At 39.2% G+C, this 19,064-nt stretch overlaps 1 protein-coding gene across 6 annotated transcripts in view; it reads left to right on the top strand.

Moving 5' to 3' along the window:
• Positions 1-18,815, top strand: part of map4l (microtubule associated protein 4 like) — a 33,419-nt gene extending 14,604 nt beyond the window's left edge. For 3 of the 6 annotated variants that reach the window (XM_057332997.1, XM_057332996.1, XM_057333000.1), the window contains 11 exons: positions 7,612-8,015; positions 8,269-8,466; positions 9,458-9,584; positions 9,674-9,733; positions 10,422-10,675; positions 11,427-11,480; positions 13,262-13,354; positions 13,546-13,627; positions 13,725-13,831; positions 14,794-14,980; positions 16,023-18,815. In XM_057332997.1, the coding sequence (XP_057188980.1) occupies positions 7,612-8,015; positions 8,269-8,466; positions 9,458-9,584; positions 9,674-9,733; positions 10,422-10,675; positions 11,427-11,480; positions 13,262-13,354; positions 13,546-13,627; positions 13,725-13,831; positions 14,794-14,980; positions 16,023-16,027 (1,571 nt within the window). In that variant the 3' untranslated portion in view covers positions 16,028-18,815. The remainder of the gene's footprint in view (positions 1-7,611; positions 8,016-8,268; positions 8,467-9,457; positions 9,585-9,673; positions 9,734-10,421; positions 10,676-11,426; positions 11,481-13,261; positions 13,355-13,545; positions 13,628-13,724; positions 13,832-14,793; positions 14,981-16,022) is intronic. The other 3 variants (XM_057332999.1, XM_057333001.1, XM_057332998.1) reach the window with 2 other exon arrangements.
• The last annotated feature ends 249 nt before the right edge of the window (positions 18,816-19,064 follow it).

Raw genomic sequence — 19,064 nt, 5'->3', positions numbered from 1 at the left:
CCCTATAGCTTGGACCTTTGCTGCATGTAATCCATTCTTGTAACTAAGATGATTTTACATTTCAATGCAGCCATAACACACTGATCGCTATGCATTGTGTCAGCTGACTAACTGTTACTCTTTAGTGGCAATATTATCATCCTCTGGATTTCAGTAGGATTTCTCTGGGTCATCCCTCAAACTGTCTTTTAAAATTGCGTGGCTCTAGTCAACTGTCTATGTCAGACATTCGCTAATCGTCCTGTGGGTGGACAGCTTTCTCAACGTCACACCTTGCCATCATATGCTATTTGAAGCTTTATTCTGCTTTAGTCAATGTCCTGTTCAGAACTGTTCAGAAATATAGGTCACTTTTGAAATTGATGCTATTAGATTTAACTTAAATAATGTTTTTCAGACCCTAAAATTGCTAATTGTTAATGTTGTTATTTTCTTCTTTCCCCTATGTTGATCACTGTTTAAACAACACTGGACATTAACCAGGTAAGAAAACATCTCATTATTTAACTCTGAAGTGTGGGTAAATGCTCTGCGTGTGTAGTATCTGCTTGTTAAGTCTGATGTCACACACCCCCATTTCCAGGTCCAGACATTTTAGCAGATGCAAAAAAACCGAAATACTAAAAAGGATAACTGTTTCTGAACTTTTCAAGCGCCAATGCAGGCGTCAGCCAGTCAGATCGCCTTATGCTAATAACCTAGTGCAGGCGTTTGTGTTGTGTTGCGTTCCAGTGTGATTGGCTGTTGTCACTATGATGATCGCGTCAGGCCACGCTTCAGACCAACCCTCCGTCAAGCGTTGACGCTGACGCCCTGTGTGAATGTACAGTAACCTAAGATTAAGATAAGACCTTCATATGACAAAATAATTTGTATATATTTAAAACACATCACAAAACAAATAATCACAAAGAGTGCAGAGTTTAACATTTAATTTGCTCTTTCCAGTTTGAGAAGGTTTATTTTTAGTTGGCAGTATTTATGGATAGTATTTTTGTGGCTTTACTTTTCTCTCTTCATGTCTCTCTCTCTCTCTCTCTCTCACACACACACACACACACACACTACATTTACTCTCATCTCTACCATACTCTTGCAGCAGCTAATGTAAAATTGATGGCTGGGCCATTCATCTTTATATAAGCCATGAAGAGTTGTTCTGTTTATAGCAAGTGATCAGGGTGTGTTCATCAGTCAGGCAGGGATACTGAGGGATAGAGAACTCTGGGTGGTAGATGTGGATTAAAAGCAAACACAGAAATCCCTGATGATGACATCATGAATGACACAACGAGTAAGAGCTCTACATTAAGCTGTACAGGTTTATTAATCAAGCTAAAATAAAAAAACACTAAAAAATAAACATGGCTTTTGCATGTATGTATGCCAATTCTCACATAGTGTTACCCAATTTTATTGGGTTCCTTAAATATTGCTGCATGCTGTACGTGCTGTGCTGTTTGGCATGCGCTAATGTGTTTTAAAAGAATTTGGACACTTTTGAGCTTGACATTGACCTGTTTTAAAATTTAGTGAGGCTTTTGTGGGTTGAAGGCAAAATTGTAGCTGTCAAATTTATTTTTAAAGATTCTGTGACACAACACCAGGCCGTCCCGTGGATTGTGGTTATTATGTGCAGAAATAGAAGATGCTGCTTTTGGCTTTTTATATCTCCTCCTCCTTGCATCAGACTTTCTCTCCTCGTCCTTTTCTTGCCCTTGCTCGCTCACTTCCTCTCCCTCCCCTCGGGTGGTTCCGACCACACAGAGCCCTAATATCAGCAGCTGCATTGACGAAGAGACTGTTGCCATGGATATGGGAGGTGGTTTCCGTGGTGATGTAGCAAATAGGACCTGCCAAATCACAAGCTAGGATGTAACTAGAATATGTTCCAGAAATAGAAACACAGTGACATTTCTTCCCGATTACAATGAGCATCCGTGTTCTCTGCCACACTAAATACCGTACATTCATGTTTTATGTATTGTATTTTAATAATAACCTACTAATAGAAAAAATAAACCAAACAAAAAAATCTCATTCAGAAGATTCTGGCACATTTTAGTTCTGGGCAAGAGAAAAAACGATTTTTATCTGTCGCTGGCAACTGATGCAATATTGTTTATCTGTGTTAGTTTCACTTCAGTTAAGGTGTCTGAGTCAGACTCCACATGAGTTGTGATGTCACGCCCTCCTGATCAAGTATAAATAGGCAGATGTGGTGGGAGCCAGAACAGTAATCTAATAATGGAGAATTTGAGTTTCCTTGTGTGTTGAAAACCACTGGACAAACCCAAACGTTGGTTTATAAATTACACTACGCTGTGTTATTTCGACCCGAATGCTGGGTTGTTTAACCCATTGTTTGGTCAAATATATACATTCTCTGGGTTATTTTAACCCAACAGTTGAGTTTGTCTATATTTGACCCGATGGGTTGAATTAACCCAACATTATTGTATAGTTTTGTATACTATACAGTGTATAGAACATTTCTGTTGTGGACAGATATTTGTATTGCAGTGCATATGTAACTCATCGTGTTTAGGTTTAAGGATTTTTTCTTGTTCATTAACAATTTGGGCTCAATAATACATATACTGTATGTCATGGGACCAATGTCAAAAAGACACTGGCACTTGCCTTGCATATTTTTACCCCAAAATAAAAATTCATTCAAAAATATCATGATCATGTCTTTCAGAACTTAAATATGACTCTCTTATGTGGAACAAAAAATAAGTTATTTTGAGAAATGTCTCAATTGGAAGTCAATAGGAATTGAAGTAAATGGGGACCGATGTTGATTGGTTACAAACATTCTTTGAAATATCTTCTTTTGTGTTCTGCAGAATAAAGAAAGTCATACAGGTTTGGAATGACATGAGGGTGAGTAAATGAAAGATTTTTCAGTGGGGCTAGTATTTTGTTGACACTACTTCTTAGTTTGTAGGGTAGTAGGTTTCCATGGCATAAAAATACCTCTTTTCTACAGTACGCAAATAAGGCCTAATATACAGCCACAGGACAATTGAAGAGATCACTCATTTTGACTTTAAACAGCATTTCTGTATATATTCTCATTTGTGTATGCACACACAACCGTGCATATGTAAATGATGACGTGCATGTGTGTGTGTGTCAATTCCAGTCCAGTGTCTGATGAATTTGAACAGAAACAAACCTCAGGAGTGACATAAAGTCAGCAATGTGAAAGAATGCAAAGACGCATGAAAGCTATGAAAAAATCAAGTTTATTAGAGATTCACATTCATATTAATTTTTGAACTGATCCCTAAAAACATAAGTATTGTGTTGTTTCAACATGTATATGGACTTGTTTTCTTTGCAGCATTCAAAATCTGCAAACATTGCATCTTTTCTGTTATTTTGACCAGTTAGTCCTGTTTAAATTTTCTGCAAATAAATGCAAATTCAAAACAATATTTTCATTTGTAATTTGGGAGAAATATTGTCACCAGTTCACAGAATGAAACAGCAGCCAATTTTTTCGTAAACATATGCCTATGTATATATAACCCCTATAACATACTGTATATATGTTCGTGCTGTGTACGTGGCCGTTATCTCATTTTCATAATTACTTGAGAAATTCCAGAGAAATCACCATATGTGCAGACAGTTAAAATCATGTTGTTTTGAAATAACGGTTACTGAGAACTTTGCACCTGAGGAATAGTTTTGACCATCACTAATGGCCATTGATGTGGTGTTTGGGAATGGGGAGGGGTAGATGTTTGGCCGGGTAAAGGTGAGAAAATTCTGAATGCAGAATGAGACATTTGTGTGAGTGAGAGTGAGGGGATATTTATAAACACACTGAATGCTAAAAGAAAAGGTTTTCCGCGTGGAGGGGCCAATAGGGATGTAGCTTTTGCGACCATGTGATCAAAGACTTGGAACGTGTGGACAGAATTAGGGAGAGAGAGGAAGACAGCGAGAGAGCGAATGAGAGAAAGGAGGGGGGGTTTGTGAGAGAAGCAGAGTCATCTCAGCCTCACTGCTGAGAAGAGGTTTAGACACCGGCGTTACAGATTGACTCGGAACCCAGAAGATCAATTAAATTGTTGTTGTTTACTGAGGGATAGACGCCTTGATAAAGGACTATAACATAAGACAAGAACGGTAAGGATGTCATCTCAGCGCTCAGAGTACAGAGATCTGTGCTCCATGCCACCCTCCATGCCAGGCTTGGTATCATCAACCGCTGCCCAGGGATGGAACTGGCAGCAGGGGAAGGCAGACAGTTTGCAGTCCTCCAAGCTCTTAGAAGACGACAAGCAGGGCCTCTATACCAGGTCAGCAGCACTTAACCAGGGGTCCGATCAGTGGATTACCAGTCACCAGAGCAAAAAGAGTGGGGCGAATTTGGGTAGCACGGCAGAAAGCCCCGCAAGCCTCTCTTCCTCTCCATCACCTCTCATGTCTCCAGGAAAACCTGTTACCGCCAATGGGGCGACTCCTAGATCCAATGGGTCATCCTTAACGTGTTCAGACTTGCGCAAACCAGACAGCTGTCAGGCTCCGCCCCCCATCATCTCTGAGACAGACGTTGCACTGAATTATTGCGCGATTGCCGTGGTCAATGACAGCTACGTAGACGGTACGTTTGAGGGTAAAATGGGGACACACCCATCAGTGGGCATGTTCCCCATGCAACAGAACAGAGTGGTCCAGCGTACAATGTCGGACACTACGCACCTGACAGTGCCTGCTAGTCTCCAGCTGCCTGATAAATATCCCGGCAAGGACGTGCCGCCTCTTCAGGCTCCTGTCAAATACTTCACAGTGGATGCCAAACAGAGCGTCCCGTCATCCACAAATATCCCATCATCCCCTCTTACTAAGAAAGAACAGCCTGTTGGAGTACCACAGAGTCATGAAAGGAACCAACTACAGCCACAGCCATTGGTGAAGGCTGTTTCTTCCCCTGCCTTCAGTGATGTTCAACCTAAAGAAACCTGTAATGGTAGGTGAGATCAGCTGCTGTGAAGCTCGCGGTGGATCTCTAGAGTATGTGGATGTAGATTGGTATTAAAGTGTGACAGTGTTTGCGGTTATGTGTTTCAAATCTGTCCACGTCATTTTTTTTGTGGCAAACCCTTGGTAGTGGGGACCCTTGGTAGTCAGCAAAGCAGTCAGAATGAAATAAAATAAAGCAAATAAAGAGCTGTTCAATTTTGATTTAATACAATCCGTTTTTTGCTTAGTTCTGATCTTAGTGTGTTGGTAATCTTGGTGAAAGGTGCATCTTGCAATGCGTTTCAGCTTGTTATGTTTATTTATATATGCATTGTGTATTTCAGACACTCAAGTCATTTTCTAGATTTTTTTCTGTTCTTCACAAACTTAAAAGTTAGATTTACTGTTCTGACTTTTTTCTCAACACCACAGCAGATGGTTCGTTGTTTCAGTCCAGTGAATGTGTGTGTGTGTGTTAACACTCTAGATGAAAATAGATTGCCAAATACTGTACAGATGAAGAGATACAAATACAGTATGAGAGACAGATTGTATTTGCTGTGTGTGTGCACCTACAAGGAACACACAGATATACCAGTGTGTGACGTTTGAACATGCTTTATTATGGTTTGCCTTTGCTATATTGAGGTATATATCGCTGCTGTCCTTCTAAAACCTCGTATTAATAATAAATTATTATTATTAATTACGCTTAATATTTGTCACTGGGTTTTGAAAATATCTAACCGATAAAAAGTATTAAAAAGGGCTTGTCAACTTTGACAACACAGTATTTTACAATTTAAAGGTCCAATGTGTGATTTTTTTTGGAGGATCTATTGACAGAACTGCAATATAATATACATAACTATGTCTTCAGAGATGTATAAAGACCTTACATAATGAAGTGTTACGTTATGTTATTCCCCTTACGTGGAATTCACCATGTTGTGTCTACAGTATCACTAAACGGACAAACTGCTGTACAGTGCGCGTTTTAAAAGTACGTTATCTCCTTCAGCAAAGAAGCGAAAACGCGACAACATCTTTGTCCTGTGAGAGCCACAGTTGTGCTTCAAAAGGGAGGGGTGAGCAGTGGAGTGAGCCGTTGGTTGCAATTCGCAACCTCACCACTAAATGGCTCTAAATTTCATAAACTGGACCTTTAAATAGTCATTTTGAAAAATAGTAACATTGAAAAATAGTAAATTTGGACATCCGAGGTTTCAGAAGGAAAGTAACGATATGCTGAATATTAACATCAATGTACCTGTAAGCTGTGTGCAGAGTTTCAAATTTTCTAAGAGATAAAGCAGAGCTTGAACATTTCTTTAAAAATGCTCTGTTTCAGATCAGCCTCATTTTATAAATAACAATACATTTCCTTCAGATTTTGCTGTGGCAGGGTAATACATTATACTGAAAGTTTATGCCATTGTGTTTGGCCTGTGGCATCTTTCAGTCTCATTGTTTTGTCTCTGGAACAGAGTGCTCTTTATTTCTGTATCGCAGTCTCTTTGTTGCTTTTCCTCTGTCTCTCTGTCAGAGTTTTTGGTGTTTCGCTGGCCATTGATTTTTCACTTTGTGGGGAGAATGGTGCCAGGTTACATAAGGCATCCAGGCTGACAATGTGCTTTTCTGTCTGTCCGCTCAAGGCACTGTCACTTTCGCTGCCCTCTTCCATGACCTGCAGCTCCTCTCATTTAGCATGTTCTGTGGTCATGAGTCATCTGAGTCATGCTGGATTATTAATATACAATTTAATGTACTGTTCTTTTTCCCTATGGATATTACAGTAAACGTAGCAAGTAAAATGTGCAGGCACAGTTGTGCATTTCTAATAAATGGATGACAACTCATCCAATAAATATTTTGAGTAAAAATGGGGGAAGATTTAAACCTTATAAAAGGTCTCTTCCTTCTGTCAGGACATAAAGTACTAGTGTTTTTATCCTCGAAGTAGACTGTTTTATCCAAAAAAGCTTGCAGTGATTTCAAGCCATTCATTTTTCATCTGTTTGTGGATTCAATGGAAATTCAACCTATGGCCATGCTCTACTTGTTGAGCTACATGAAATTTCAGTACGAAAACATATTTTTATGTTTTTTTTCTTAGATTTAATACATATTTTCATACATTTTAGGGATAGTAAATGATAATGTAATAATTTGTGTTAAGAACTTTTTAGTGATCATCGCTGACTAAATTGTCTAGTTTGGGATGTTGCTATTTTAATTGTAAAAAGTAATAATTCTAGCTAAAGTTGTGGAAAAGGTTAGTAAAACAGACCATGTTTGCTTCTGTGACACATCTGTGACACATCAGAGGAGATCTGGCCCTCCCGGCTGAGACTGTATTTTTTCTCCATTGATTTATCATTGGAGTTTGGGTTCCTCGCCACAGGGCATTGTTGGCTGGCTTGCTCACCGGGCGACTGCATTTACAGTATAAGATATTATATACTAAAATGATCTTGCTTATTCTATAAACACCATGCATCGTGCTGTGTTTTACATTTTCTGTTTTTCACCTGTAAAGCTGCTTTGAAACAATCCACATTGTGAAAAGCGCTATATAAATAAAATTGAATTGAATTGCTTCTAAATTGCATCTTTGTCTTTTAAAAGTGAAAGAAGACAAGACAGCCAAGGAGAAAATGGCAAACGTTGACAACATCAACATTATTGAGAAGCAAGATAAGCCCGAGAAGATGGAGAAGATCGATCAACTGGAGAAGAACAATGAGAGCACAAAGAAAACAGACAATGTGGAAAAAACTCAGAAGAGTGAGCAGATCATCAAAGATGAGAAGAAAGCCCAGAAAGAGGAGAAACAGGATAAGGCTGAGAAAAATGAGAAGGTAGACAAACCTGAGAAGACAAACAAGGAGAAAGAGGAAAAGAAGAAGAATGGAGAGAAGGTGGACAAGACAGCCAAAACTGAGAAGAACGTCACGGCTTCTAAAGGACCTGCCAAGTCCCCAACAGCCAATGGAAGCAAGGAGGTGACCAGCCCTGACCGTAAAGCTAAGGTATGTTTGGAAATACATTTCAACATTCTGAGGGATTTCAACATTCATCCAGTTGGCATTTATGATTTCAACTGCAACATTTGAGAGTGTGTGTGTGTGCATGTGATGAACTTTTCCATCTTTACACCAGTTACTCAAACTTAGTTTTTTCATAGTTTATAGACAGTTTTAACCATCACTGCTGCCTTGCTTTTATCATGCTGCCATGTTGCATATAGTTTTTTTTTTTGCTTTTTTGCAAATACATGCACAGCCTTCAGTTGGGTCAACCAAACAGAGCTCAGCAAGACCAAACTCGCTGTCCACTGGAGACAGTGCTGGTGCCACCAAACGCATCTCACCCACAACCAACTCTGCTAATAAAAAAAGTCCTGTGCCCAAGGCAACAACCCCCACTACTGGCACCAAGAAACCCCCCACCTCCACATCTAATGTAGAGACTAAGGCCAAGGTAAGTTTCCCTCCCTATCTGTGCTGTGGCATCCGGTCTACAATCCATAAGGGACGCCATTTGCCATATTCTCTGGTGCCCATCTCATCCTTTTAAATCAGCCCGTGACATGCGGTCATTGTCAACTCAAATTCAGCTCAAAGGCTGTTTTAAGGCCAATGTAAAACAAGCGGTGCAGTTAGTTCTTGCCTATTATTCAAGTACAGATCACTGCTATGATATTAAAAAACTAAATTAAAGTAATATCTATGCGCCTCACTATTTTTCAGGTTCAAATAGCTTTTTGTCAAACATTTATTTATGCCCTTACAAAACGAAAACGTGTGGGAATGTTTCGAAAATATAATGCAATTTATTAAATAATACATTTAACGTATTTTGGAACCAAGGGCTTATATTTTCCAATATATGAAAAGCGGCAATTCCTTATCTGTTATTCAATATATTGTCATTTATTAACAATGTAGTGTTCTATATTTTTAAATACATATGAAATAATTGAATGTATTGACAGTTAATATATGGGAAAATATATCTTCTTTGAGAACGAATTTGAATGAATTCCACAAATTTCACCCTTACGCAGTTTTTATCTAGTGCCTTTTCTGCTGCGTACTGTGTATAAGCATTAATACCACTGTGCATGTAACTCGTGTGATCTTACCTCTATGTACCTACAGTACTTATTATTCCTGGGCTTTCTGGATTTAACTCATCTCTCAAACGCCTAATTATTTTCTTGGTAAAGACTAGAAGGGATACAGCTACTGTACCTCCACTGGGCATGCGCACTTCAATACCGCATTATTTTTGTCACGCTGAACAACAGTTAATGACTGTAATGATTGTAAAGTTAGGTTTAGGGTTGGGGTAGGTGTAGGTGTAGGAATTAGCTAATGTAATTTATTGTCATTTTGTGGCGAGTCATCACTTCCAGACTTCGCTGTATCCCTTCTAGCCACAACATAATTTCTTTCCAATTTTGTCTCAGTCTGCTGAAAGTGGCACAGCAACCCAGCGTCGCCCTCCAGTGCCAAAGGCTAAAGCTGCATCTGGCTCCAGCTCTAAAAATGGCACCAGCGCCCCAGCATCTACCCCCCCTGCTCAACGCTCTTCTGGTGAGTAACTCTGTGATCTCAGCATTCGGTTACACTCATGCGTAATGTCTAATCGTGCATAATTCCACAATCATTCTGTGTTTTCACAGCTTCAAAGACTGAAAACCAGGCAGGAGAGGTGAAAAAGACAAGTACAAAGACAACACCAGGTAAGAGTCAAGCCATGTTCGAATATTAGAAACCTTTTACCTGTTAATGCAATATTCTTATCGAACATCTTTTTGTATATGAGAGAAACAAAAACATTGTCGTAGCAGAAAGCTAAACAATTGTAGTATGTTTTCAATATACAACAAAGCGTTGATCACAGTATACAACAACAACAACATATAGTTTTTACTATTATAGAGATTCAACACACCAGAGATCTACTTTGTAAGGGTCAGCAGATATGCGTATGTGCAAATAAAGGTGCTTACCAGTCTATAGCTGTTACTGACAGCTGATTTTACGGAGGCTTTAAAGAGCCGGATGAGACAACATCTGAAATCACAGCAGTTCTGAGCTAATACACACTGACTGGTGCATTTGGTAGTCATCAAATCTAAAGCTGCTGACATACTCATGTCTAGGGATAGACTTACTCAGAAAGCCCCGTCTCATACCATCACATTGACTTTCATGGCTCGTCTCATCCTTTTTCCCCATCTCTCTGTACACAGTGGCCAAGAACCTTATCATTTACACATTCATGAGGTCAACAGTAACACAACTTGCCTATCTGTCACCACTCATGCATATCGTTGTTGTTGTCGTGTTGTTTACTGCTGCAGTCAGCTAGACAACCATCTTCACCAGTTTTTGTTATGATGGTTTACTTTGTTTGGTTTATCGCAGCCAAAACTACGCCGAAGTCAGCCCGCACACCACCGTCTGCTAACACTGAGGCCACCAATGGGACCTTGACCCCTCGTCCCTCCCGCATCACCAAACCTCCTGTGCCCAAGCAGACTCCCTTGGAGAGGAAGCCCCCTGTGCCTCGAGCCCCCCGGAATGTCCGTCCCACCAATGCACCCATGCCTGATCTGAAAAACGTACGCTCTAAGATCGGTTCCACAGATAACATGAAATACCAGCCTGGTGGGGGCAAGGTGAGTTGTCTTACTTATAATGATTGTTCAGAAAGATTGTATGCAAGGAATGTAATAATCTGGGCATTAAAGACACATTTAGAAAAATACAGCTTCAATTTGATGCAATGTGTGGCAACATATTATCATGAGCTGCACTTCCTATGCCATTTAACACATTCTGGGACAGAATAACCAACGTCTATTTGAAGAGTTTATTTCCAAAAAGAGATAACTCCGTTTTAATTTTTTTTTTTAAATCATGTTTTTTATTGTGCATTCCAATTAATATCAATCAAAATGCAGTTGGTTTATTTTGATTTAAGCCATAATGACTCAAAAAATACAGCTAAACACAATAAAACAATAAAAACATGATAATATAATAAAAAACATGATTTTTGAAACATTTTAAAAACGGAGTTATCTCCTTTTGGAAATAAACTCTATATTTGTTTCTCATATGTATGTTGCATACATGATTATCACTGCTGGTCAATGTATATGCTGTAATTAATCTAATTAATGGATACAAGCCTTCCACCGCAATGTTCTGTGATCGACAGTCACCTGCCTCAACAGAAAAAAGCCTTTATTGCATTAGGTTCAATGTAATCTCAGCATACTCACAACACATCTATGATGGTGTATTCGGTGTGGTAGCTCCTATACCTGCCTTTCTTTACCCCCTCCCCTGCTGGGACCTCAGGCCCTGGACTGTCTGTACCCCCTCCCTGAACTGCACTGACTAAAGGGGTGCTTGTCTCCTCAGGTCTCTGCAGCCCAGGGCAAGACCGATCCTCTGCCAAAGACCAACCAGGGCAAAGTGAGTCCCCCGTAATGACATCTCCCTGACTCACTGCCTCCATATCACACTCTGTCCTGCTCTTTCTCTCGACCATCACATCGTAACAACTGTGCCTGTTTAACCACACAATCACTAAACATTCTCAAAGGGACAGAGTTTGTGTGTTGAGTTAAGCATGGTTTTCTAAATGATGAGGACTTTGGTTAATAGGATTTAATAGAAATTAAATCCAACGAGGACAAAGAAACCAATTTGTATGAAGACGATGCTGTTCTGTTTCCATGTAGTTGTGCCACTTTTTGTTGAATATTTGTGAAATCTGCTTTACCATTGCTATCAGTTTAATGTTTTTTGATTTATGTTTAAACCTATAGCTTTGCACTAACCACAGAGCTTTCACGGCATGTTGTAACACATGGAGTTTGTTCAGAAGAACATTTGCTCTTGCTTTTTAAGGAAAAGGTCTCCTTTTCCACTGCACATACAGTATATGTGCTGTATGTCACCTTTCTTGTTGCTGTTCACACAAGAGACTGTGGCTAATCTTGGACAATTTTGTTTTCAAAAATATGTGCTGACTCAAACATACTGGATCGGTGGAAGTTGACTTTATATCACTAACGTTCTTTTTGGCACAATTTGGATCTTACTTGTGTTGACATTGTGAATTGAAATTATTATGAAATTATAAAAGAAGAAAAACCTAAATGAAGATTAAATGAACACATTTTTTCCCGTTCCAAGACCACCTACAGCCTCTTTCAACTCTTTCACAATGTTGGGTGTGTGTTTTAAGAGTGTGCTTTTGTATATGTAACTATTACTCTGTCATCTCTTTATATTGTTCCATAGATATTAAAGGTTCAGTGTGTCGTTTTTTGGAGGATCTATTGACGGAAATGCTACATAACTATGTGTTCAGAGGTGTATAAATACCTTACACAAGACCTTAGCGTTATGTTTTTATTACCTTAGAATGAGCTATTTCTATCTACTGTACATACACGGCAGGTCCCCTTACATGGAATTCACCATGTTGCCCTAAACGGACAAACTGCTCTACAGAGTGTGTTTCGTAAATAAGTTATCTACTTCGTCAAAGAGGCGAAAATGTGACGACATCTTAGTGTTGTGTCAGCCGCCATAGTGCTTCGAAAGGGAGGGGAAGGGGTGGAGTGAACCATTGGTTGCAATTCACAACCTGACCACTAGATGCCGCTAAATTTCATACACTGGACCTTTAACCAACAGTGCTTTGCATGTTAATTATTAAGCAAACGTTGGTGCTACTATCGTTTCTTTGCCCCTTAATGTTAAACCGTTTAATCAAGGAGCACAAATCATCATGGTCATGTTTTTTGTTTTATTTCAGGAAATTCTGCAGATGTTAGGCACAGCTTTAAGCTACAGTACACCATAATCTCTGTAATGTGTTTGTTTTTACAAACATGCCCATGTGCCGCAGGTCAAAATGAAATCCAGCTTGACTACAGCCCCTCGAGGGTTTTACCAGTTTTTGAAGTAAACACGATAAAGTGGGCAATAAAAAACACTCTGACTCAGACACAGTGTTCCGGACTCTGTCCCAACAAATATATGAGTCATGCAAACATACTCCAGGCATCTACATGAATCTAGGCTTCCACAAAGAATCTTCACTCATTAACATAATCCTGAAGGATCAAAAACTATTGCCCATGAACATGATGGTTTTTCATGTTCTGTTTTCTGTATCAGCCTGCTTTGCATGCGTACGGATGGAATAACCTTTGACCCTGTGTCCTCTGTGCTGTGTTCAGGTTCAGATAGTCCACAAAAAACTGGACTTCAGCCATGTCACCTCCCGATGTGGCTCCAAGGACAATATCAAACATGTCCCTGGTGGAGGGAATGTAAGTGTACGCTTCAGTGTCATATTGCACCATTATCTGCTATAAAGATATACAAGCGCTCACATTTCCACTTTAGCATCTCCCTCAGTCATCTAATGACAAGCCACATCTAACCAGATCATTATATAATCACAGAAACTCAAGTTAGTTTGACGCATAGCTCATAACAGCTCTGTGGTCTCCATCTCCAGGTTCAGATTTTAAAGAAAAAGGTTGACTTGAGCAAAGTGACCTCAAAATGTGGATCCAAGGACAACATAAAACACAAGCCAGGTATGAGACCAATGAATCAGTACAGTGCTGTATATTACTGTGAATGCAATCTTGCATATAGTACATATCCATGTGAATGATGATTGATCTCCATCAGGGGGTGGTGATGTGAAGATTGAATCCCATAAGATCAACATCAATGCCAAGGCTAAAGTGGGATCACTGGAAAATGTAGGCCACGAACCAGGAGGTGGAAATATCAAGGTTGTATTCTGACTTTGCACTGACTGCATTGCATGTCCATGTTGGATTTCCTAAATTCCCTGGGTTGTAAATTAAAACATGCTGGACTGTTTCAACCCAAAATGCTGGGTTGTTTTGACCCATTGTTGGGTCAAATATAAACAACAAACATTTTCTGGGTTCATTTAACCCAGCGGTTAGATTCGTCCCTTTTCGACCCACTGATAAAATATTAGTATTTTTTCTTGTGGATTCATTTTAAAAGCACATTTCTGCGTTTGGACTTAGGAACTTTAAAAGATGCATGCGTTTTGTATGCATGCACACAAGGTAAGTTTGGTAGTGGCAGTGCTCCAGTATCTGCTTCAGACCCTAACCCTAAACATGTCCATCGTAAACATCCATATACTGTAAGCAAAGAGCAGGACAATCTGTAGGGACTCAACCCCCTCAGCGTTTGGAAATATGCCTGGGTTTGTGGCACCTCACATGGCTGAACAGCACTCCCCGCTAAAGTACACTAACTCCTTTAGTCTGTGTGCTTGTTATTGTGTGCACGCATTCTTTTTTCTACTTTTTACACTTTGTATTAGTTTAAACGTATTGGTTTTTGCATGGTCTTTTAATATCTTTTTCTAGTATATGAATAATTCAACTTTCAGAGATGCCAAATGCATGCTTTAAAGTGCAAAATTCCTGTAGTAGTCGTACTTAAGAATATGCGTCTTTGAAATCCTAGTTTGAATTAGGGTTGTATCAAAACAGTACATTTCTGCAATTTTATGGCACACTTATATGCACAAAATATACACTTATAAACTTGTTCAACATGTGTACTGTATAAAAGGAATTCACATGTTTTTGCTAACCCTTAACACAGCTGTTAAAGATTAACACCGTGGTTTTTGTGTTTCATGTACCCTTGCACTTCTGCCTCCAGCACCCCCCTTCTTTGACTCCTTGCATTTGAAATGTGTTTCCAGGCTGAGGGGGTTCAGCAGAAATCTGAGGGAAGCCCATCTCCTCCTGCTGTCTCACCACCCTCTCAGGTAGGCAGTGGGGCAAAGGAGAACGGGCTGAAAGAGAGCTCTCCTGCTCCTGCTCCCGCACCCTCTTTGGGAGACGGGCCCCGGGACTCCCAGGTCCTGGACAAACACATCCCGGGGACAAGTAAGTGCAAACTAGGCACCTTTAGATTTTATGCAGCTTCAGAAAAAATGAAGAGACCACTCCAATTCTGCCTTAAATCAGCATTTCTGCATGTGTTGTGTTAATTGCAGTCCAGTGTTTGTTGAATTTCAACAGATCTCAGGAATGACATAAAGTTACCCAACAGCAATGTGAAAGACTGAGAGAATGCAAAGACATGGCAATAGGCTTATTCTATGGTATATTCATTTTTTAACTGATCCTAAAACACATGTAAAGAATTGTGTAGCTTAAAGGGATAGTTCACCCAAAAATGAAAGCTGTCATCATTTACCTTCCCCTCAAATCTGTATAAATGTCTTTGTTCTGTTGAACACAAAGAAGAATGTTACCAATTTTCAGTTCATGCACTACCGCAGTAGAAAAATAATATTGTATTTTTTTGTTCTGTTGAACACAAAATGAGATATTTTTAAGAATTAAGGAAAAGAAACAGTTCTGGGGCACCTTTGATTGAAAATTGCTAACATTCTTCCAAATAGCGTTCTCTGTGTTCATCAGAACAAAGTCATTTATATAGGTATGAAATTACGTGAGGGTAAGTAAATGATGACAGAATTTTCATTTTTGGGTGAACTGTTCCTTTAAACACGAATATGAACTTTCTGTAAACATTGCATCTTTTTGTTATTTTCAGGTTTTAATTTTCTGCAAATAAATTAAAAAAAAGAAATTATGTTGAATTTAGAAGAAATGTTTTCACTAGTTTACAAAATCCAACAAAAATGATCATTTTACTTAAACACATACATAGAAATAGTAATTTCAGAAAAACTCAAAATAATTTTGGTGTGGGCTCTTCTTTTTTGCCGGGGTTGTATGTGCCACCTACGTATATGTGGAAGGCCTGAGATATATGAGTGGAGAAATGTATTGTAGTGCACAAATCAGTTTAGTCCCAGCTAACCTTTTACTTTTCCCATTCCCTATTACTCCTTTTCCAACTGTTTGTTGTTTTCCAGTCTGTTGTTTTTAATGTATTTGATCATTTCTTTGCCCCCAGATTGAGTCTTACAAGCTGAACTTTCGCGAGAAAGCACGAGCTCGCACGGACCACGGCGCAAAAATCATCTCCTGGTCCCCCCTGAGTGGCAGCCACCCCCACCCACATCGCAGCACCTCTCTCAGTGTTTCTCTGGGGTCCGCCATGTCCTCACACTCAACCCAGCTTGTTCCATTCACTCAACCATGAGACGGGTGCAAACCTGTACACTAGCAGGAGAGGGACTGTCCCTAAACCTTTCCCTTTAAAATCTGTTTTCTCATTATTTTAATCATTAGCTTCGTCTCTTTTACAGTTTTACTTTGTTTTCCCGCTGGGCGAGCACCCATGAGATCGTGTGAGAAAGTACAAGGCTCTGTCTTACTTTACAGTGCACCTGTTTGAGGCTGAATCTAGATTTGAGAAGTCTTCAGATAGTTTGGAGATCACGTTAAAATGCCGGTGTCAAGCCAGTTCCTAATGTAACTTTGTTAGGACCACACCAGAGTATTTCTTTCTAGACTACTAGACAGTGTTATCCCTGACAAGTACCTACTGTATATTTCAAAGCGACACCCTCTTCTTCCCTTGTTTTGTTTGGCAGTAGACGTCCTCCAATGGGAACCCCAGAATTCACACGAGATGTAGCTTATTACATCGTATTATAGCAGTTAAGCTCCTTGTATTGTTTGTATGTGGGGCCGTCTTCATGCCTAGTGAAATGAATCAGCCACCATCCACTCCCTTTGCTTCACTCTCTGTCCTCCTCACCTAAACGATAAACCCTGCCCCAGTATTTAAAACAGCATTTACTCATTTTAAACGTATAGGGTGTTTAAACAATAGCATATTTACATCTTCAATAATTTTACTGTATCGTGTTTGCGTAAAATATTGTAAAAATGAGCTGCATCATGATGTCTAACCATCTGGTCACATCTTCCTCTTTCCATTTCAAACCTTCTTGTGAGCTGATAGGACACAACATCCGCTTGCATAGCAAACATATACAGCAGCATGATACAGTAAGAGAAGGCAACAGCACACAAACTCAACAGACAGGATGGAGAGATGTCGAGAGAGGAATAAAGACAAAGATGGAAGGTGTGGTACTGTAACACGCAACATTAGAAACAAAGTTAGTACCTCAAATCAAGACAGGAGAAAACTTGCACTGAACAAATGAACTGGTGCAAGGGATACGATATAAAAGTACTATAACGGTAGCAGAATTCGATACAGTCCCTATTGTTTTTGCAACGGAAATTGATGGATTGTTGTATAGAAATGACTCTTTAATTAATCATAGTTAAAAATAGTTTCTGGATTTAATACCAAGTGATATGTTACCATAAATTATTGAGTTTTTTTATTCATACCTGTCTGCGTGTGGCTGCTTCTGTGACACTGTTTAAAGTTTTTAGGGTGAATTTGTGAATTTGAATTTGGCACTTTATTGGTAGTTCTGTTACTCTAGATATGCATAAAGCCTGCGGAAAACACAAACAAAATGCTGCTTTTGGTCATAAGGTTATGTACACAGGGTTTGGTTCAACTTAATGTTGTGAAATATTGTTAAAATTGATCAAATGTATCTTCCGTGGTATTTTGACCGTGATGTCATAGTATACAACATCGTAGACATCAAAGAAAATCCGAGAGGCCCACCAGGAAGTATTATATTATGCAAACATCCTATAAAATATTGAACTGGTAAGCATTAAAAATGCACTTTATGATTATGTTTTATACTGCAAAGGTAATGAATTGACTGATAGAGCACATTTTCCTAAATTTGTTCCCCTGAAAAATGAAAAAGCCCCGGCGACTCAAATGTGCAAGACATGTACCTACAGTATATATTATAGAGTAGTCTGTAAATACAGTATGTATGAGTGTGTTTAGTGTAGAGAAATTCCGCTTGACCAAATGGTCCTGTCTGTACTTACAGTACCTTGTGATTGTGTTATACTCTTGATACAGTGATCATAACATCTCATGCCTTCGCTCAGCTCTGTTTTGTCTATCAGTCATTTCCATTAAGAATGAACATTAACACGTTAGTACACTTCTCACATCCCTGCACTAATTCGCTTAAAATAGTTTTGTAAATACACGTTCCACTGTTTATTTCCCACTGGGGGAAGACACTTGATTGGGTTGTATAAAGAAGCAAAGTAAAGATTTCGCACCTATACAGTATTTTAATCTTAAGTGAGTCTGCCTTTTTACAAAGGGCTGGCAAATAGAATGTTTTTAAAATGAATCCAGGAAGCAAAGAATATTTATTATGCATCTAACTTTTTTGCTTGTCGTCACAAGTCACTAAATGTCATGTAATCAATAGGAGGAGGAGTGTGATCGATTTTGACTGAGGAAAGAAAAACCTAAAAGACCCTGAAGATTCATGAATGTCCTTTGGTGCAGATGTAGCACAGCATTCTGGTAATGCGACTGGCCTAGGACAAGAGGGGGCAGGTCGGGGGGTTAGAGGTGATCAGAAAGAATGGGTACAATGATTCCTCCCACACCTGACACATAGACCCTGAATGTTGTTTGTTTCGCACATCTGTACCAGACTTACTCTGACTAGTAGGATAATTGGCATGTTTAAAAGAGTAGATTTAAAGTTTAGGCAGTAAAAGAGCCCTCTAGTGTGTCTGGTAGGAATTACAGTGTGTGTACATGCAGTGAACAGTGGACTATAGACAGTAGTCTAAACTGAGATGTATTTTTTGGTATGAAAGAGATATTCATTGTGATTAATGTTAACTAGTGATGTGAATATTTAATCATAAATAAAAAAGATACAACACAAAATCTGTTGTATTTAGTTTTTGGTCACTTACCACAGGCTGTTTGCAATGGCAAAATGGTTTTCATACACATTTGACCTCCATAAATGTATTTAGTTACATTCAGTTTATAGACCGTCTACGGTCTGTACATTTTGATCTAAACACTGGACATTGATTTACAAGGGGGCAAGTGGGTTTGGTAAATACTGAATGTTACCTTTTGGCCATCAGATCCACGAATTGCTGCAAAACCCTTGCCTTACTT

This window comes from Triplophysa rosa, linkage group LG5 (assembly GCF_024868665.1).
Source record: "Triplophysa rosa linkage group LG5, Trosa_1v2, whole genome shotgun sequence".
NCBI classification, from domain to species: Eukaryota; Metazoa; Chordata; class Actinopteri; order Cypriniformes; family Nemacheilidae; genus Triplophysa; species Triplophysa rosa.
The sequence above is the reverse complement of the archived record's forward strand: the minus strand, read 5'-3'. Positions and strand labels throughout refer to the sequence as shown.